The sequence below is a fragment of the Hyperoodon ampullatus genome (genome assembly GCF_949752795.1).
Source record: "Hyperoodon ampullatus genome assembly, chromosome: 16".
Taxonomy (NCBI): domain Eukaryota; kingdom Metazoa; phylum Chordata; class Mammalia; order Artiodactyla; family Ziphiidae; genus Hyperoodon; species Hyperoodon ampullatus.
In genome coordinates this window covers 77,782,357-77,804,611 of record NC_136929.1, presented here as the reverse complement: position 1 = coordinate 77,804,611, position 22,255 = coordinate 77,782,357, and the positions used below count along the sequence as shown (strand labels likewise).

The 22,255-nt window shown below is 38.6% G+C and overlaps 1 protein-coding gene across 1 annotated transcript in view; it reads left to right on the top strand.

The window, feature by feature from the left end:
* The window catches only part of ZMYM2 (zinc finger MYM-type containing 2), a gene marked incomplete at its 3' end in the record, with an annotated part of 62,312 nt that overhangs the window by 9,876 nt on the left and 30,181 nt on the right, over nucleotides 1-22,255 (top strand). Inside the window, exons 5-9 of the mRNA XM_079721600.1 lie at nucleotides 11,663-11,734; nucleotides 16,654-16,804; nucleotides 17,265-17,380; nucleotides 20,018-20,134; nucleotides 22,041-22,191. Coding sequence (XP_079577726.1) covers nucleotides 11,663-11,734; nucleotides 16,654-16,804; nucleotides 17,265-17,380; nucleotides 20,018-20,134; nucleotides 22,041-22,191 — 607 coding nt within the window. The remainder of the gene's footprint in view (nucleotides 1-11,662; nucleotides 11,735-16,653; nucleotides 16,805-17,264; nucleotides 17,381-20,017; nucleotides 20,135-22,040; nucleotides 22,192-22,255) is intronic.

Sequence of the window (22,255 nt, the reverse complement as noted above, 5' to 3'; positions counted from 1 at the left end):
TTTTTTTTTTTTTTGCGGTACGCGGGCCTCTCACTGCTGTGGCCTCTCCCGTTGCGGAGCACAGGCTCCTGATGCGCAGGCTCAGCGGCCATGGCTCACGGGCCCAGCTGCTCCGCGGCATATGGGATCCTCCCAGACCGGGGCACGAACCCGTATCCCCTGCATCGGCAGGCGGACCCTCAACCACTGCGCCACCAGGGAGGCCCAGGCTTAAAATCTAAGATCAAGGTGCCTTTCTGGGGTGGTTTGTGGTGAGGCCACTCCTCCAGGCTTGTAGGTATCCTCCTTCTTGCTGTGTCCTCACGTGGTCTTTCCTTTGCTCCCAGAAGGAGAGAGCGTCCTGGTCTGTCTTCTTGGACCTAACCTGTAGGACTTCATTCAACCCTAACCGCCGCCCTTAAAGGCCCTATCCCAAATACAGTCTTGTTGCGGTTAGGGCTTCAAGATACTCATTTGAGGTGGGGTGAGACACAATATTGAAGACAAAGAAAGTAAATACTTAAAACATACCACTTCCTAATTATTTTATTACATTTCAGTATTACCTGTGCTCTTGAGGTTATTTACATTACTTGTGAGATGGAAATATTATATACATAATGGTGTGCTTCTGTGTATCTCTTCCCAATTTCATGTTTAGTTTTATGTTGGTGGCCTGAAATTAGCCACAGTGGGGAGAGTCTCATGGTAGATGCTGCAATAAATATGGTGCTTACTTTCACTTCCCGAGAGCTAGTGGTTAACCATATACAAGACAGCACGGGGCTGACGGTTGTTTATTTGATCACTTTGCTGTTGGTGGTGTTGGGGTTATTTCCAGTGTTTTGCTGCTGCAGATGACAGGTGATGAGTAACCTGTGCAGGCACAGCCCAGAGGTCTTGCGGGTTCAGTTCCAGACCAGTGCAGGAGAGCGAGTCATGTGAAGTGTTTGGTTGCTCAGTGCACATAAGTTATGTTTACTATTAAGTGTGCAATAGCACTGTGTCTAAAAAAATGTACACACTTTAATTAAAAAAAGTATTAACCATCACCTGAGCCTCAGTGAATCATAGTAGTAGCATTCCAAGATCACTGATGATACCAAGAGATCACTGTAACAAATACAGTCATAATGAAAAAGTTTGAAATGTCACAAGAATTACCAAAATGTGATACAGAGACACGAAGTGAGCAGATGCTGTTGGGAAAACGGCGCTGATGAAGTTGCTCCATGCAGGGTTGCCACAGACCTCCAATCTGTAAAAAAGGCACTACAACGAGGTCTGCCTGTCTATGCTTGACTCTGTGGAGAAGTTTCAGGGTAGATTCTTAGAAGCAAGATTGCTCAGCCAGAGGTACATGCACATGTTAGTTTGTTAGATACTGTTAAATTCCCTCTGTTAGAGTTGGACCAGTTTGCATTCCTTTCAGCAGTGTATGTGGAAGTGCTTGTTTCTCCATAACCTCTCCAGCAGGGACTTTTAGCACTTTATTCTGTTTGGTAAAAACAGTATGTTTAGTAAAATTTGTATTTCTTTTATTAGGAATGCTGATGAGCATCTTTTCATATTACAGAGCTCATTGTCTTTCCTTTTCTGTGAACTGTTTGTTTACCTCTTATACCCATTTTTCTGTTTGGGCTTTGGTTTGTCTCAGTCTTTCCCCCATTAAATCAAACTTTTAATGAGCAAAGTGCGTCTGTAATTTGTTCGTGAAACAATTATATAGCAACTATTATGTTGCAGGTACTGTGCTAATTGCTTGAAATAGTCTGATGGGAAGTACAGTAGACAGTTCCTGCTTTCATGGGATTTGCATTGTGCTGGTGTAGTTCAGATTTGTTAACATAAGGAAGGTTTTGCGGTGATTGAAAGGATCAGACTAGTTATAATCTCCAGAACTCAATGTGGTGTTTGAGGTTGGTGATATCATTGCATGAGTTATCTTCTGATACCTAGGTTTGGTAAGAGCTAGCTGCCCTGGGTTAAAGTCGTGGCCCAGCACTCATCCCCTGTGTCCTGGGCAGTTGCTTAAATCCACCCCCCCCCCCCCCCCCCCGCCTTTTTTCATCACGTGTCTTGCCTGATGGTATTTCCTACAATTTATTTATTTATTTTTGGCTGTGTTCAGTCTTTGTTGCTGCTTGCAGGCTTTCTCTAGTTGCGGCGAGCCAGGGCTTCTCTTGTTGTGGAGCACAGGCTGTAGGCACACAGGCTTCAGTAGTTGTGGCTCATGGGCTTAGTTGCTCCGCGGCATGTGGGATCTTCCTGGACCAGGGCTCAAACCCGTGTACCCTGCACTGGCAGGCAGATTCTTAACCACTGCGCCCCCAGGGAAGCCCCCTACAATTTTTAATGAGTGGAAATAGTAAGTACCTTTTTCTTTTCCCAGTGCTAATGCCTTTGGTGTTTCCTCATTAAATTAGATGCCAACTTCAGGGTTGGTAAATATATTTTATCATATTAAAGAAGTATCCAAGGATTTGTTTCATTACATGTTTTATCAGAAATGAGAATCGAGTTTTGAAGGTCTTTTCAGTGTCTATGGCAGTGATTGTATGATTCCCCCCACCCCTTTATTTATTTATTTTTTTGGTTGTGTCAGGTCTTAGTTGTGGCATGTGGGATCTTTGTTGAGGCATGCGGGATATTTCGTTGCAGCGTGCGGGCTTCTCTCCAGTTGTGGCGTGCAGGTTTTTCTCTCTCTAGTTGTGCCCTGCGGGTTCCAGAGCGCGTGGGCTCTAGTTTGCAGCACGTGGGCTCTTGTTTGCAGCACATGGGCTCTCTTGTTGAGGAATGCGAGCTCAGTAGTTGTGGCACGGGGGCTTAGTTGCCCTGCGGCATGTGGGATCTTAGTTCCCCCACCAGGGATAGAACTCGTGTCCCCTGCATTGGAAGGCGGATTCTTTACCACTAGACCACCAGGGATGTCCCTCCCCACCCCTTTAAATCTATTAATATGTGAATTATTTTAATGGATTTCCTAATTCATCTAAACATTCTTGCATTATTAGAATAAACCATACCAGATCATTATTGTATTTTAAATTTTATTTCTAGTTGTTAATATTTAGTACTTTTCCATTGGTATTCATAAGTGAGATTGGTCTTGAATTTCCTTTTTTTGGTGCAGTCTTTAAGGTATCAGTGTTATATTTGCTTTATAAAAATGCTCAGAGGAATATTCATACCCTTATATACTTAAATGAGTAAAAATGAACATAAATGAATTAACTATTAAACTCAAAGTTGTAAAAAGAAAATAAATTAAAGCAAAAGACAGGAAAAAAGATAAAAGTAGAAATTAATGAATTAGGATATAAAAATAGTACTAAAATAATTCAAAGTGTTGCTTCTGTAGGAAATCAAGTCTTTGCAAAACTAGACAAACCGATTGTCAATCAGGAACAGAGGTTTAAAAATGCACAGATTCACAAAGATAAGAAATGACAAGTTGGACTTAGCCATCAAAACAGAGAAAATTGAAGAAAATCAACAAGGGACTACTTTGTACAACCCTATATAGAAATGTTGAAAACCTAGATCAAGTGAGTCATTTTCTATCAAAATATAATTTCCCTAAATTGACTCCAGAGCAGATAGAATAAGGCAGAGAAATTTCCATAGAAGAAATAGAGATAGTTATCAAAGAACTACCCCACAAAATGAAATAGGCTCAGATGGTTTCACAGGGAAATTCCATCAGATTTGAACTAGGTAACCTTAATGTTATTTAAACCATTCCAAAGCATTAAAAAGGATGAAAACTACTCATGTTAAAAAAAAAAACTGTGGTAAGTGTATATAATATAATATTCCTAATTTTAAACATTTTTAACTATACAATTGAGTGACATTAATTACAGTCATAATTTGTGCAGTCATTACCTCTATTTCCAGAACTTTTTCGTGACCCAAACAGAAACTCTGTGACAATGAAGCCAATAACTCCTCATCTTCCCCTTCCCCCCTGACCCTGGTGATCTCTGATCTACTTTCTGTCTATGAATTTGGTGATTCTAGGTATTTCATATAATTGGAGTCACACAATATCTGTCCTTTTTGTCTGGTTTATTCACTTAATGTAATGTTTTGAGTTTCAGCCATGTTGTAGCATTGTTTTTTATGGCTGAATAATATTCATTGTATGCATATACATTTTGCTTATTCATTTATTTGATGATGGACATTTGGGTTGTTTCCATCTTTTGACTATTGTGAATCATACTGCAATGAACATTAGCATATAAGTATCAGTTTGAGGTCTGTTTTTCAGTTCTTGTGGGTGGAGTGGAATTGTTGGGTCATAGGGTAATTCTATGTTTAGCTTTTTGAAGAATGGTTAAACTGTTTTCCACATCAACTGTATCAGTTTAAATTCCTAACAGCAATACATGAGGGTTCCATTTGCTGTCCATCTTTGCCAACACTTGTTATTATCCATTAAGAAAATTCTTTTTTTATTATAGACATCACAGTAGGAGTGGAGTGGTATATCTTTGTGGTTTTGACTTGCATTTCCCTAATGACGTTGACTGTGTTTTCATGTGCTTTTTGGCCATTTGTATGTCTTCCTTGGAGGAGTATCTATAGAAGTCATATATAGTTTTTTAAAAATGTTTGTTTATTTGGCTGTGTCAGGTCTTTAGTTGCGGCATGTGGGCCCTTAGTTGCGGCATGTGACATCTAGTTCCCTGACCAGGGATCAAACACAGGCCCCCTGCATTGGGAGCACAGAGTCTTAACCACTGGACCACCAGGGGAGTCCCTCATTTTACTTTCTTGATAATGTCATTTGCAGAAAACATTTTAATTTTAACGAAGGCCAGTTTACCTCCTTTTCTTTTGTTGATTGTGTTTTTGGCGCCATATCTAAGAATATGTTACCAAATCAAAGGTCAAGGTGGTTTATCCCTATGCTTTCTTCTAAGGGTTTTATGGTTTTAACTCATATTTAGGTCTTTGGTCCATTTTGAATTAATTTTGTTGATGATGTGAGGCAGGCATCCAACTTCATTCTCTTGTGTGTGGAAATCCAGTTGTCCCAGCACCATCTGTTATTGGATTTGTGTGGGTTTTTTTGTTGTTGTTTTAAATTTTTTTACTTTTTCATTTATTTATTTAGCTTTTTGACTGTGTCATGTGGCGTGTGGGATCTTAGTTCCCCGACCAGGAATCGAACCCGCACCCTCTGCAGTGGAGGCTTGGAGTGTTAACCACTGGGCCACCAGGGAAGTCCCTGTTAATTGGACTTGTGATACTTGTCAAATATTAATTGGCCATAGATGAGTAGGTTTATTTCTGATAACCATCTTTGTAGGAAGTTTTGAAATCAGGAAATGAGTCTTCCAACTTTGTTCTTCTGTTTGGATACTCTAACCCCATTGTAGTTTTGTATGACTTTTCCATTTCTGCAGAAAAGGCTTTTAGAATTTTGAAAGTGATTGCATTGATTCTGTAGATCGCTTTGGGTAGTACTGACATTTCTGCAATGTCAAAGCTTCCTATGTATGAACATGGGATGTTTTCTCATTTACTTGGGTCTTTATTAGCTCTAGTAGCTTTATTGTTGATCCCTTGGGGTTTTCTTTTTTTTCCTTTTTCTATAAATTTATATATTTTTATTTTTGGCTGCATTGGGTCTTCGTTGCTGCGTGCAGGCTTTCTCTAGTTGCGGCGCGCAGGGGCTACTCTTCATTGTGGTGCACAGGCTTCTCATTGCAGTGGCTTCTCTTGTTGCAGAGCTCAGGCTCTAGGTGCGTAGGCTTCAGTAGTTATGGCATGTGGGCTCCGTAGTTGTGGCTCTCAGACTCTAGACGCAGGCTCAGGAGTTGTGGCACACAGGCTTAGTTGCACCGTAGCATGTGGGCTCTTCCCGGACCAGGGCTCGACCCCGTGTCCCACTGCATTGGCAGGCGGATTCTTAACCACTGTGCCACCAGGGAAGTCCCTGGGTTTTCTTTATATAGAGTCAGTTCATCTCCAGTAGTGATAGTTTTACTTCTTCCTTTCCAATTTAGATGTCTTTTATTTCTTTTTCTAACTTGTTCTGGCTAGAACTTTCACTATCATGTTGAATAGAAGTGGCAAAAGTAGGCATCCTTTTCTTGTTCCTGACCTTAGAGGGAAAGATTTGTGTCTTTCTCCTTTGAGTATGCTGTTAGCTATGGGTTGTTCATATATGGCATTTGTTACGTTGAGGTGGTTTTCTATTCCTAGTTTGTTGATTGTCTTTTATCATAAAAGGGTGTTGAATTTTGTTAAACTTTTTCTTCATCATTTGAGATTATCGTGTGGTTTTTACCTTCATTCTATTCATGTGGTATATTACATTGATTATTTTACATTTGCATTACTGGCATAAACCCCACTCGGTTATGGTGTGTAATACTTTTAATCTGCTGCTGAATTTGCCTTACTGATATTTTCCTTTAGATTTTTGTATGTATATTTGTAAGAGATATTTGTCTGTACTGTCTGTCTGTCTTTGGATTCAGGGCAGTGGTGGCCTAATGGAATAGGAGTGGGAGGTGTCCACCCTGTTCTGACCTGGGGAGAGTTTGAGAAGAATCTGTGTTAGCTCCTCTTTGAATGTTTGGCGGAATGTCCCAGCGAAGTCATTTGATCCTGGCTTTCCTTTGCTGCAAAACTTTTGATGACTGATTCAGTCTCTTTACTTCTTACAGGTCTGTTGATATTTTCTGTTTCTTCCTGAGTCAGTTTTGGTGTTTTGCTTTTTTTTTTTAAACGGAAACCACTCCAGGTATTTATTTATTCATTTAATTAATTTTTTTACCTTTGGCTGCGTTGGGTCCCCGTTGCGGCGTGCGGGCTTCTCACTGCGGTGGCCTCTCCCACTGCGGAGCACGGGCTCCAGGCGCATGGGCTTCAGTAGCTGTGGCGCGTGGGCCCAGCCACTCTGTGGCATGTGGATCCTCCCGGACCAGGGCTCGAACCCGAGCCACCTGCATTTGGCAAGCGGACCCCCAACCACTGCGCCACCAGGGAAGCCCCTGGTTTGCATTTTTTAAGGGATTTCTGTCTCATCTAGGTTATCCAGTTGTTGGTGTATAATTGTTCATAGCATTTTCTCACAGTCCTTTCTTAGGGAATATTTGTAGTATTGTCCCTACTTTTGTTTCTCTGTTTTGTTCTTTGTGTCTTTTTTCTTAGTCTAACTAAAGGTTTGTTGGCTTTTTTTGGTCTCTTCATTGGCCAGCTTTTTGTCTCAGTGATTATATTTTCATGCTCTTTATTTCTCTGCACTCTATTATTTCCTTTCTTCTGCTGTCTTGGGTTTAGCTTTCTCTCTTTTTCTGTTTCTTTAAGGTGTCAGGTGTAAGTTATGTTATTGATTTAGATCTTCTTTTCAAAAATAGGTATTTGCAGTTATAATTTTTCCTCTGAGCACTGTTTGCACTGCATCCTGTCACTTTTGGTATATTTTGGTTTTGCCTTGACTCATCTGTTAAGTATTGAAAAATTTCCCTTGTGATTTCTTCTTTGACCCATTGGTTAAGAGTGTGTAGTTTTTATATCCCTGTATTTGTAAATTTTCTAGTTTTGTTTTTGTTATTCATTTTTTATTTCATTCTGTTATGATTGGAAAAGATACTCTGCGATTTCAACCTTTATACATTTATTGGGACTTTTTTGTAGCCTAACATATGGTCTTTCCTGGAGAATGTTTCATGTGCACTTGGGGAGAACATAGTGGCTTGTAGTGTTATTCATATCCTGTACATAAGTGCCAAAATCCCGTGTGGCTGGTCTGTCCATTATTGAAATGGGTGTATGTATTGAGTTCTACAGCTGTTACTGTAGAATTGCCTGTTTTTCCCTTCACTTCTGTCAATGTTTGCTTAATATATTTTGGGTCTCTGATATTTGGTGGAAAAGTTTATAATTGTTATATCTTCTTGATGAATTTACCCTTTTTCCAGTATGGTTTTGTTTTCTTTTGTTTCTTGTATTAGTTTTTTGACTTAAAGTTTATTTTGTTTGATGTTAAAATTTTTTTTAGAAATTTGTGGTGTATTGTGGGGATCCTTGTGGTTTATCCATTCTAGGGTTCTTTCAGCTTCTTCTCCCTGAAATTAGTCTTTTGCCTAATTTGCAATGTTTTCAGACTTCTGAGTACTCGTTCAGCCCTGCCCTCTTTTTCCTCTTCCTCCGGGACTCTAATAATGTAGTTATTATATTACTATAGTTACAGTCCTGCAGGTCCCTGAGGCTCTATTCTCCTTTATTTTTACCTCCAAGGCTGTGTTATTTCTGATATTCGGATTGGATGATTTCTCTTTTCCCCTTCCATGGTCCTGTCCTCTGTCTTTTCCATTCTGCTCTTGGTCCCGCCCATTAGGGTTTTTTGGTGGCTGTTATTTATTTATTTTCCCAACACTGTATTTTGTTCGGAGCAGTTTCAGTATTGCAGACACATTGATCAGACAATACAGAGTCCTCATGGTACAGCCCCTCCCCTCACCGTGTCTCTCTGTATTGACACCTTAAATTGGTATGATAATGTGTTACAATTAGTGGACTCATATTGAAATGTTATTAGTATGTAAAGTCCATAGTGTACGTAAAAATTAAGAAGATCTGAATGATGTCCATTTCCTGGTCCAGGATCCCATCCAGGATGCCACATCATATTCAGCAGTTGTGTCACCTTAGGCTCCTCTTGGCTGTGACATCTTCTCAGACTTTTCTTGTTTTTGACGCGCTTGACAGTTTTTAGGAGTCAAGTGTATTGTAAGAGTCCCCTCTGCTTTCATCTCTAGACAGACTGGGCTCTGGCTTTAGGAGGGAGATGACACAGGTGTTGGCCTTTTGCACTTTTGCAGTTTTCATCACATAACAAGGAAGGGTACATGTCTCAACATGACTTATGGCCGTTGACGTTGATGTAGATCACCTCGCTCAAGTGGTGTCAGGATTCCCCACTGGAAAGCCTCCGCCGCCCCCCGCCTCCGTTCCTTGTTTAATGTTTGGAAGAAAGTCACTCTCCTTTAAGGTGGAGTATATAGTTACTTGGAATTTTTCTGCATAGGACCTTTGCCCCTGTTTTCAGTCCTGCAGTTTCCATTTGGACCTTCTGTTTTTTTGATGAGAATTTCTATTTTTTAATTGTTGTGTTTTTTTCCCTTGTTGAAGCATTTTTATCATGGCTGCTTTAAACTCTTTGGCGCATAATCCTAGGGTATCAGTGCTTTCAGCATGAGCATCTTTTGACTGTCTCCTTCTGTGGCTCTGGCTCCCTCCCCTCTGGGCTCCAGGAGGGCCTGCTACTGCACTCCCTGCAGCCCCACTGGCACCAGGATGATTCTCCTCCAGAGGATAGAGAAAGTATTCTTCATAATATCAATAAATAAAGCTTACTTCAAAGTAGTGTTTCATCTTTTTTTTTAGTTGTCATAGTTTTTATATTTCTCATACTAGTTGTTCATAATTTTAAGTAAATAAGAGGGAATCTGTGTGTGTGTTGTTACTGATAAAGGGACATACTCAGACATGTTTGGAGAGCACTGCAGTGATGCTCTAGTGAATGTCTTCTTTTTCTAAAGCCTGGGAACTAAAACTACAGTGATTTTTTTTGGTCCCTGCTCCCGCATTCCTCCACCCCCAGCCTTTTGTCTCTAACATCTAAGTTGGCCGCTCTTGTTGTTTATCCCTGTCTGTGTAGCCCAGTTAGTGTCTGGAGTGTACAGATACAGGTGATTAATCATCTAGATCCCGGCAGTGGGGACGGTCTAGTGCTCAACACTTGGCTTTCAGTATTTTCCATTTTCTTAAAAAAATTTCTTTATTTAAAAAAATTTTTAATTTTTATTGAAATATAGTTGATTTACAGTGTGTTAGTTTCACGTGTACAGCAAAGTAACTTGGTTATCTGTACACATAAATCTATATATTCTTTCCTTATATTCTCTTCCATTGTAGAGTATTACAAGCTGCTGAGTGTAGTTCCCTGTGCTGTACAGTGGGTCTTTGCTGGTTGCCTACTTTACGTATAGTGGTGTGTGCACATTTTAACCTCAATCTTCTAATTTATCCCTGTCTCCCTCCCCCCGTTTTCCCCTTTGGTAACCATGAGTTTGTTCTATGTCTGTGAGTCTACTTCTGTTTTGTAAATAAGTTCATTTGTATCATTTTGTTTTCTTTAGATTCCACATATAAGGGATATCATATGATATTTGTCTTTCTGTCTGACTTACTTCACGTAGTATGATAATCTCTATCTAGGTCCATCCATTGTTGCTGCAAATGGCATTATTCCATTCTTTTTTATGGCTGAGTAATATTCCATTGTATATATACCGCATCTTCTTTATCCATTCCTCTGTCAGTGGACATTCAGGTTACTTCCATGTCTTGGCTATTGTAAATAGTGCATCAGTGAACAATGGGGTGCATGTATCTTTTCAAATTATGGTTTCCTCCAGATAGATGCCCAGGAGTGGAATCGCTGGATCATATGGTAGCTCTATTTTTAGTTTTTTAAGGAACCTCCATACTGTTCTCCATAATGGCTGCACCAAATACATTCCCACCCACAGTGTAGAAAGGTTCCCTTTCTCCACACCCTCTCTAGCATTTACCGTTTGTAGGTTTCTTGGTGATGGCCATGCTCACTGGCCAGAGGTGACACCTCATTGTAGTTTTGATTTGCATTTCTCTAATGATGTTGAGCATCTTTTCATGTGCCTCTTAGCCATCTATATGTCTTCTGTGGAGAAATATCTGTTTAGGTCTTCTGCCCATTTTTGACTTTTTTTTTTCATATTTATCTGCATGAGCTGTTTGTATATTTTGGAGATTAATCCTTTGTCAGTTGCATCATTTCCAAATATTTTCTCCCATTCTGTAGGTTGTCTTTTTGTGTTGTTTATGGTTTCCTTTGCTGTGCAAAAGCTTTTAAGTTTAATTCAATCCCATTTGTTTATTTTTGTTTTTATTTCCGTTACTCTAGGAGACTATTTTCCATTTTCTTGCATAGTATTTTGACTTGTAAGGAAAGCAGGATGCTTTCTGCAAAGAGTAAGGATATAAATTTCTATGTGCTGGAAGCTGTTATATGTGCTTTAAAAAGAGTTTCCAAAACAACCCGTTTGCAGATGATGAAAACTGTAACTGTGTAATTTCCAAATCAGTTTTCTTTTGTTTTTGTTTGTTTGTTTTGTTTGTTTGTTTGTTTTGGCCACACTGCAAGGCTTGTGGGATCCTAGTTCCCTGATCGGGGATTGAACTCAGGGCCACGTCAGTGAAAGCACCGAGTCCTAACCACTGGACTGCCAGGGAACTGCTGAGATACCGTTTTATGTATTATTAATAGATTTTACTAAATACATTTAGAATACATTGTCATCTAAGAGAAATATGTGATTTTTTTTGCAAGGTCTACTTAGAGGTGAGTCAAATCTAAGGGTCTGTTTTTAATTCTTTTTTATCTAGTTACTATTATTTTTTTACAGGATAATTATAAAGTTATGATATATAATAATTATTCTGTAAGCTGGTCAGTGGCACTGTAAGACAGATAGGCATTTTTAAAAGTTGGAACGAGGTTGTAAGTCACAAAACAGGTAATTAAGAATCAACTTTTACAGATTGCTTGTTGACCTTTCGATCTAGCAGCCTTTCTTTATATCTTTTTATAAAGCCTTTTAAAATCTTTTTTTAGGTAGGTAGCCATCCAAGCTTTCTGAAGGAGGTTCGCGATCACATGCAGGACTCTTTCTTAATGCAGCCTGAGGTAAGCAGGAGTGTGGCTGGGGTTAAGGCCTCGGCATGACATGCTCTGCTACTGCCTTTATTGTGTGTCTGAAAAATCGTGTACGTTTTGAAGTGTATTAACATTTATGAACTTAAAATATGTCAGATGATGATTATTTTCTTACTTTATCTCAAGACCGACAAACTTTCTCATTTCACTAGATTTTACATGTGTTTTCTTGTGATGCACTCATTTGCTTTTAGGTATTTATGTTATTAAAAAATTATTTTAAGATATAGATTTTTAATGCACAGTCCTTGACCTCAGTGGGCATTTAAAAAAAAAAAAATTTATTTGTTTATTTATTTACTTCTGGCTGTGTTGGGTCTTTGTTGCTACGCACGGGCTTTCTCTAGTTGTGGTGAAGTGGGGCTACTCTTTGTTGTGGTGCGCGGGCTTCTCATTGTGGTGGCTTCTCTTCTCTGCAGAGTGTGGGCTCTAGGGTGTGCGGGCTTCGGTAGTTGTGGCACACGGGCTCGGTAGTTGTGGCTCGTGGGCTCTATAGAGCGCAGGCTCGGTAGTTGTGACGCACAGGCTTAGTTGCTCCGCAGCATGTGGGATCTTCCTGGACCAGGGCTCGAACCCATGTCCCCTACATTGGCAGGCGATTCTTAACCACTGTGCCACTAAGGAAGCCCCCAGTGGCATTTAAATATAGGATATAAGAGTCCTTCTCTTGTGCCTACCTGAAAGAGGAGGGGGAAAAATCCTTTCTTTCAAAAAATGTTTCCAAATCTATATTCCCATTAAGCCACATGAATAAATTAGGACTTGAATAATAAATGTATACAATTAAGAATAATTATAATTGTAGTACAGTGATCAAAATAAGGAATTTTATATTGATAGAATACCACTGATTAACCTATAGACCTTATTCAAATTTTGTTCATTAATGTCTGTTAGAGCAAATTGAGGAAAAATAATTGTATAGCATCCAATCCAGGATCATAAGCCATTATTTAAAAACAAGTTTTTTTCAGTTTCTCCCTCTGTTCTTCTGAGACCCTAATTCCAGGTGTATTAGATTTCCTGCTCCTGTCCCATGGTCACGGTGGCTCTATTATTTATTGAGGTTTTTAAAGTCTTGTTTTCCTTCTGGCTTCATTTTAGAGACCTTGTAATGTGTCTTTAGTTTTACTAATCTTTTCTAATCAACTGTTGGCTCCATGTGGTGTATTTTTTGTCTTGGACTTTACTGGTTATCTCTAGAGGTTCCATCTGGGTCTTTTATGTCCTCTATTCCTGGCCTCACTGTGTTCATAGTTTTCCTCCATGGGTTTCTTGAGTATATCAGCGTATTTATCATAGTAGCTCTTTTAACATCTTTGCCTACTATTTTCCTATCTGTCCTTTCTGTATAAAATTTCTATATAATGAGTTATACAGTTGACTGAGAGTCAACTTGAGTGAATAAAAGAAGTATAAGGTTTACTTGAATTTATCTCTTAATCTTCACTTAGTATAAAAATTAGTATAATAGCATGTCATTGTTGAAGTTTTATCACTATCCCCCTCTCCACAGGATTCTTCACTATTTTTATGCTTTGGACTCCCTTGGTAACATGGTTAGATGGTTTCTCAGCATGCTGTTAAATGCATAAAATAAAATATCTATGATTACAACTAGAACCAATTATTCCAAATATAGTTATCAAAATATTAAAAAATTTTTGTAATGTGATATATATACACTGTATTAATGCATTAAGTAATAAGGTATAGTGGTTATTAACTATAATTTTTTGGGGGGGTGGTTCGCGGGCCTCTCACTGCTGTGGCCTCTCCCATTGCGGAGCACAGGCTCCGGACGCGCAGGCTCAGCGGCCATGGCTCACGGGCCCAGCCGCTCCGCGGCATGTGGGATCCTCCCGGACCGGGGCACGAACCCGTGTCCCCTGCATCGGCAGGCGGACCCTCAACCACTGCGCCACCAGGGAAGCCCACTATAATGTTTTTTGAAGTAATGTTGGACATCAATGATATATATTGAGCCACCTGCCAGTATAAGATAAAAAGTTGGGGATTTTTGTTTTAGCAGGTTTTGCTAAAACTAATGTGGTTTATTACCTCTAATCAGAATGAAAAGAAAGCTACACTTCAGTTAGATGTTAATGAATATAAAGATAATAACTTTTCCATGTGATGTCGTGGACCTAAGTTACTTTTCAGTTGTATCTGGATGTGGCCAGGAAGTCAGTTCTGTGCAGCCACACTTGTGCCCATTTCCTAGATTAGATCTGCAGTAACAAGTCCATCAAGGCTTTATCTCTTGAGCACCTACCCTTGCCGTCCACTTGCTTGGTTAAAAATGTAGTAAATGAGATATTTTACTTACATTTAAAAGGAAAAATTAGGGAGAAGTTTTAGAATCATGTGATGGTTAATTTTGATGTTCATGTGGAGCTGGTTAACATGAAAATGTAAGGCACCTTTTTTCAATGACTAGACTGAAAACGAGCCCATTTGCCGCAAACTCCCCGTTATTTTTTCGTTTTACCTCACCAGTGTTGTTTCTATCACATCTACCTCATACTCCTTCTTTTACTGAATTTATAATTTATTTCCCCCCCCCCATGCCTGAATGGGGAATATAATAATTGTGAATTTGTTCCACTTAGTTTTGTTCCTTAAATCACTCAATGCATATTTGTAGGGTGCATGAAATTTAAATATGATTATGTTGTTTACATAGGAAACAGAAAACGTGGCATGACAGCATATATCTTTTTTGCTAATACTCTCCCGTTGGATGGGCCTTTTTGTTGTTGAAGTAGTGGCAACTGTGAAAGTGGCTGTTAAAGAGTTTTCAGTGTTAATGATTCTGTTTTTCTCAGTTTCACACAAAACTATTTCTCAGTGGGGACCAGTTGCTTAGCTTCTTGCTTACTTGACCCAGGTCAGCTGGTCTACTTTTTTTGGGTACGTCTTAAAACTTACTAATTACTTAACCATTGTGGCAGTAAAATCATTGTCGGCTTGAAGGATATTTCTAATAAGTTAAAAAATCTATTGCAAGATTAGAATGGATGATTGGACCTCATTTATAGCTGTAAAAGAATTCTTCATAGATGCTGCTCTGTGGAGGTCTCACATCCACCTGCTGGGAGCTGCTTTATTTTTCTCTCTGTAACTCTGTGATACAATGGCAGGTGTCCTGATATTTTTAGTGTTCCTCATTTGTACTGTGGTGCCAGGTTCTAAACATTCTTTTATTTTTCTTTGTTTTATTGATGTGTTTTCCTTGATACTTCTTCCTATATAAATAAAATTTAAATTATTATATTAGGCCCCAGGAAAACGTGTTGTCCTTCCAAACAGAACAACAGCCTTCTCCTCTGCTGTCCCGAACATTGGGAGAGTCAGAATCAGACTGAATAGGTTTGCAGTTATTCTTATTTTTTCCGTGTTAGTATCCTTTTGCTATTGATAAGTTTTTCTTTTTGGTTTTTCTTCTCTTTTCTTTTTTTTTGAGCGTATCAGAGCTTGAAGAATGAGTTGGTTTCCACTTTGAAAAGTAAAACTTACGGCATCCTTTGGGTGATGTTTAAGTAAATAAGGAACCACTAGGAATAGAACATGCATTCCTGGCATGGAAATAGCTGTGTTTTCTCATGACTTTTATATTAATTGTATGCTGAGAAGGTTTTTCCTTTTTTCCTTTTTTGGTGTTGATGTTAAGTTGTTTTTGGCTAATGTTTTTACCTTCAGTTTCTTATTTTATTTTCTCAAATCCTGTGGCATGTGTGAAATTTATCCATGCAGTTTACTCATTTTTTTTGTTATTTTTGGCCTGATTGTCTTCTTCCCTGACATCCATTATTCATCCATCCATGGAACGTTGAGCACTTCTTATGTCATCGTATTGTACTAGGTGGTGTTGGGTGCGAAGATGCGTGAAGTAATCTAAACATCATGTGGAAAGACGGATGCCCAAGTCCCTTCTATAAAATGACCTTGCGTCTACGAATGCGGAGGACTGACTGTACGATTACTTTGCATCGTGACATGTGATATTTGATTTAACTGATTATGACAGTTCTGTTACAGTTCAGAAAAGAAGTCAAATACAAGTTGCACTTTTAAAGGCTTGCTTTTACTTTTGTTTGATTTCTAATTGTGACTATCAAGTAAATTTTTAAATGCAAACACACCAGTTCCTCTGAATTGTAGTTTTGTAAGACTGTCCATATTTCAGTGATACTGCTTTTGTCTAGTAATTTCCAAGCTGCACCTCCTTTGGCCTTTCCTCCTTTGGTCTTACCTCATTCTCTGAATTACATCAGGGTTGGCAATATTCACCTTTGACACGAATGACTTTATTATTACCTATTGACTAATTATTAACTTTAATAACCAAAAATCATTTTGAATGAAGTTTTTTTAAACTAAAAAAATGTTAAAGTTTTTATATTTTATTTTGGTTGAACGAGGTTTTAAATGTAGTAGAAAGGTGTTAAATCAGTTTTAAGAGAAGTGTCAGAGTCCTTGGGACAATAGCAGCTCAGCTCTGAAGGAGGGTAGTTGTTTGATTATTAGGACTTAATATTTTGTAGGTTCATTTAATTTCTTCTGTTGCATGACAAGGAGGTGTGTCATCATTGTGAACAGAAAACACTGTGCCTTTCTTACCTCTTCAGTTTCTACTTACTTATATGTAAGGATTCTATTAATAGGGAAAACCACTATTTTTGAAGGAGACAGCTTAGATCATAGTTTTGTTTGACCCTAATATAGCTGCATTGCAGTTAACTCTTTGCATCAGATGAAGACTTCTGACCCACTAAGCCTGATTAGAGATGAACAGAATTGTTTTGCAGAGAGAAAAAGTATAATGAAGAGTACAGTATTTTGTTCTAGTTAAATTTTTAATTTTCTTTTTATGTTTCAAATTTTAGAAATATGGAAAACTGACCACTTGTACTGGCTGCCGAACACAGTGCAGGTTTTTTGATATGACTCAGTGTATAGGTCCTAATGGGTATATGGAGCCTTATTGTTCAACTGCTTGCATGAACAGTCACAAGACAAAATATGCAAAATCACAAAGTAAGTCTCAGGTATTTGGAAAGTTAAAAAACTTTCGTAACATTAATAATTTCTTAACTACTCTTTCTCCTCTGACTTTCTTTTTACGCTCACTTTTAACTGCGTAACTGGTTTATCTTTATTATCACACTGAACTTCCTTAGTGCAAACCTTAATGCTTTTGATCAGTTAATTTTTAAATGATTGGTGAAGCTCTGCCCATGTCTGCACTCCTAACTCAAATTGTTTTCCATTCAGACATGATCTAAAGCTGAGATTGTTTCATGTATCTGTGTATGTTTTAGAGATAGTATCAGTCTTCTTTTATGACAGTTTTTTTAAGGTGCAAATAATCTCAGAAATTAATAAAATAACATTTACATAAAGTTTCATTAAACTATTCTCAGAGGTCAATTAAGATTTTTTTTAAAAAACTTTGATTATTTTATAAAAAATCAGATATGTACTTTTTCTCTCCTAGGTTTGGGAATTATTTGCCATTTTTGTAAGCGAAACTCTTTACCTCAGTATCAAGCCACAATGCCTGATGGAAAACTGTATAACTTTTGCAATTCCAATTGTGTGGCTAAATTCCAGGTTTGTTATTTACTTTGCCTAATGCTTCCAGTAAAATACACAAAGAAAATTAACGATGTAATATACTTCATCTTTATTCAATGTGCTGATTTTTACATATTTTGTTGAGGGTCAAATTGGAGGGTAGAGATTCTGGAGTCAGCGCAGAGGTAGCTTCACCAGCTCTCTAAGCACAGTTGCTCGAAATTGACTTCTTAATTGTTATTTATGATACAGACTTGGAAGGAAAGTAAATTTTAGCTACCAGCCTTTAAAACAAAAGGGTGAGTGGTCTAGCCAGCAAACGAGTTTACTCGGAGTAGCCGAGGAGGCGGCCCCACAGGCATGCCTGGAGACTGAAGGCGGGGAGGAAAGGGGTGGGGGCTGGGCGAGATTGGAGCCCGGGGGGAGCTGGAGGAGGGCGAGTGTCCCGGGTGGGGCTGCTCACCGCTGGGTTGCCCCTGGGTTGCTGGGCAAGCAGGCACCTCTCCTCCTGCTGGTCTGAAGTTAGCCGCCCAGCTTCCTGGCCCCATTTTGAATGAGGTTTTTCTTGATTCATTTTCACAGTGTCATTGAGCTCAGTGCCTGCCGTGCAGTTGTTTCTTAGCAGATGGTTTGAGTAGCATCTGACTTTTACGGGTTCTGTTTTATGTTAAGTGGGTGGAGGATGTAGGTACCCTTACCCCGGAAGTGACAAGCGTGCACGTTTTCTTCACGTCTTAGAAATTTGCTGTGGGACTGGAGACGGGACTCGTCCCGGTCGGCCTTCGGTTCATTCAAGATCAGCTTCAGGGAGACGCTTTTCGTTTCGGTCAGTGTAAAGAAGAGCTCTCTGACGTAGTTGTCAGAGCTGGAGTATGGATAGTCTCAGGATAGGACTGCTGGATGTGTTCAGATGTAAGCCGGTTGACCAGTAAGGCGGAGTAGTTGGGGATGCAGCATGAGTGAAGTGGTTTACCTGATGTGTATGGAATTTCAGGCTAGATTGAGTTCATTCGTTTGAATTCAGCCAGGGGAATGTTGTTTTTGTTCATCGTTAGACCTTGCCTGAGCTTAGGTAATTAACCACATTCAAGATTAAACTTTTCTTTTGGAAGTTGGGATGTGGCCCCTGATACATCCTGAGAGTGGTAAACATTGCTTTCCACTTGTTGGTTCTTCTCAAAATAGAAATTAAGGACTAAGGGTTAATTATGGGAGAGGAGGACAGTGTCTTTGTCAGATTTTTAAGTTTCTTCCTTTTTGATGTTGGGTAAACTGAAATGTGAATTGAAAATGTTTTCACTACTTTTTTCATTTAATTGAAACTTGTATTGCCCATCATTTGATAAGAACATTCGTGTATATACATTGTATATTTTAAAGAAACAATTTAGACTCTTACTGCGGAGGAATGCATCCAAGATAAGCCTGTAGGGCAGCCTCATCACTCTGTGACTGCACAAAAGTACAAAGTTGACAAATAGAAAAGCAGCATTATTTCTTTATCTTAAAGCAAACCGTAGATCTTGAAGTTTTATGTCTTCCTTAGATGTTTTTCCATTTCATAGTAAGATAATAGGATAACATTTCATTTGTTTTGAAAGGATAATTAACTTTAATGGACTTCAGTTTTTTGGAAACACTAAGGTAAGGGTATTGTTGCTGGGTTTTATTTTTTTAAATAATTCATTTACCTGGTAGTTACGGTCTTAAATAAGCGTGTTTTCTTTCTTTTCACAAATTCTAACTGTGTTGTATGATGTATGTCGAAGTTTTAAAATGATACAGGTTTTTTTCTCCCTCCATTGCTGCCTTGAAAAATTTTGTACTAGCTATTTCATACATTCAACAGATTATATGTAATATGGATTGAAGAGTGAGAATTAAATATCAGCATACTCTACTAATCACTCAGATTAGAAATTAGAACAAATTCCCCGCCCCCCCCGCTGGGCATGCTGCCTGGCTTGTGGGATCTTAGTTCCCTGACCAGGGATTGAACCCAGGCCATCGGCAGTGAGAGTGCGAGTCCTGATCACTGGATCACCAGGGAAGTCCCAGAACAAAACTTTTAAAGCCCATGTATGCTTATATCTTTTTCTACTCTGTAAATCGTTTTAACTCTTAAAAATGTAATAAAACTAAAATAAATTTCTGGCATCAATACCAGTCTGTAAAGCTTACCCCCCCCAACTTTGTTTTAAGAAAAGTATAAAAAGGCTATTGTCACGGATGGACTTGGAATGAAAATGATGGCAATAATGCAACAAATCATTAGTAAATTAGCTACTAGAGGCAGAACTAGGAGCTAGGTCCTTTTGTGTTTATTTACTAGTTCAGAACTTGGTGAACTGACCTCACTATTATTTGCTTGTATTTTCTTAAAGAAAAAATCATAATTGAACTTTATGATTTTTTTCCTTTTCCGTATTATTTTAAATAGTTAGTAGGAATCATGTGGTAGAAAATGAACTTCAGTTTCATAAAACGAACTTAGCATACTAGTATTTTTAAAGACAAAATTTAGAAATGTAATTTTATACGTTGAGGAAATAAGTATTTAAGAAAGATAGGTACTATTATCCTGGACGTCAAGGATACTTGATGGTCGTCACACAAAAAAAAAAACTTCTAAAATCCACCTCAGACTCTGGTGTGTTTTGTGCTTTGTTTTAGGCTCTCAGCATGCAGTCATCTCCCAACGGCCAGTTTGTAGCTCCAAGTGATATTCAGTTGAAGTGCAACTATTGCAAAAATTCCTTTTGTTCAAAGCCAGAAATCCTGGAATGGGAGGCAAGTCCTATTTTGTTAATGTATGTTATCTAGTGCTAAAATGAAAGTCTGGTATAGTAACTATGACATTTCCATTTGAGAACCTATTTCTTAGTGGATAAGGATTAGTTCAGATTATGTGATGATTGGATTATTTGCTTTTTTTATGTGGGAGTAGCACCAAGAAAGGATCTGTTTCTTTTTAGGTCAAACAAAAAATTATTGAAGTCATATCCACAATATATTGTGTTCATAGTAGCGTACAGAATGTCATTTTAGCCACATACCTGGGGTGTCTTTTGTTTGTGCAGTGTTGTTCCCGTCTCTTTCCTCACCCCCATCTTTATAAGTATTGTCTGTTAACTGTAGTATCTTACATTGCCTTATGTTTACCATGTTGTCATTAACGTTTTATAATTGTGTTTTAATAAAGGGATCCTAATATAAATTTTATTCTCCCTTTCTCATCACTCTTTCCTTCACCAGTTTATTAATTTACTTTGCCGCGTCTTTTTGCCGTAGCAGAAACTGTGAGCGTTAATGTTTGGTTCAGTAAGGGGGCAGTACGGAATGGATGGATGGATGGGGGTGGGCGGAGGATGGGACAGGGCGGCCCTGGCTGGATGCTGCTCCTTGAGCAGGGTTCACCTTCGGCTGTTCTTTCTTTCCATGTTTTTAAGGGCATGGAGTATGTAATAAATGGTGTACAAGATGTAGTGCTAACAACAGCTGCTCTTGAGCCAAACTTAATAGTGGCTCTTGGCAAATCCCTCAGTATCTGAGTCTTAGGCAGAAGGTCATCCCCAGAACTGGACTGCATGATTTCTAAAGTACTTCGGAAATCTGAAATTTTATTATTTAGTCCCTAGAGAATTCTTTAGTTTTGTTATTGTGTTTGGTGCTGTCTCAAGAGCATTTAAACCAGTCATTCTTTGAGACTGTTGTCAGCACCCAGTGATGAGTTTTAGTGACTGTTACCATCTTTAAATCACAGCAGGAAGGATGTTGAAGGCCCTGAAAAAAAACAGAAACAAAGTTAAATCATTTACCTACTTAATGTTATAATCCTTAGCGATACGTTTCCTATAGGCCACAGACACCCAGTTTAACTAATTCACTGCTATATTTAGACATAACGCCACAAAATTCAATACCATTAACTACCCTAAAATTACTCAGTGAAAGAATAAAAGTATAAGTATCACTAAGACAAGATGGCAGTCTGGTGTTGCTAACAGAACTGGAGAAATGGGAGAAGAAAAGCTGCCGCCCTTTCCTGGTCGGCTGGATATTTGAGAAGTAGCTCTGGCTCTTGTGGATTTGGGGCCAGGAGAAATAACTAAATAATTACTAACCTTGCTCTGTTCAAGGGAACCAACTCAGTCTCACACTTGGCCGCACACCGTGTGATGACCCCCAGTGGAATACTTCACCCATAGTAGGTCTGTCACTGTTAAGCTGTGGTAGGAATGCGATCGAGTCTGCTTGACTGTACTCAACAAAGACTATTTCTTTTTTCTTTTTTTAAGAATATTTCTTTTTGAGTGAAAATGATATAATTGTCATAGTTCTTATCTTTTTGTAGCTTATCCATGTTGTATCTTCCATTGTTTTCTTCCCGTTTCTCCAGTTCTGTTAGCAGCACCAGACTGCCATCTTGTCTTAGTGATACTTATATACCTTTATTCTTTCACGGAGTAATTTTAGGGTAGTTAATGGTATTGAATTTTGTGGAGCTATGTCTAAATATAGCAGTGAATTAGTTAAACTGGGTGTCTGTGGCCTATAGGAAATGTATCGCTAAGGATTATAACATTAAGTAGGTAAATGACTTAACTTTGTTTCTGTAAAAGTGGCTTGTGTATTTCTTAAACTTGTTCTTGAGGTGGATGTCATACACTTACCAAGGTTCCCATTGTGCATTTAGAACAAAGTGCATCAATTCTGCAGCAAAACTTGTTCAGATGACTATAAGAAGCTGCACTGCATAGTTACATATTGTGAATACTGTCAAGAGGAGAAGACTCTTCACGAAACAGTGAATTTCTCTGGAGTTAAGAGACCTTTCTGTAGTGAAGGCAAGTGCATATACAGTGTTGTTCATAACTTTCATTAATATTTAATGTTAATTTTTTGCCGAAA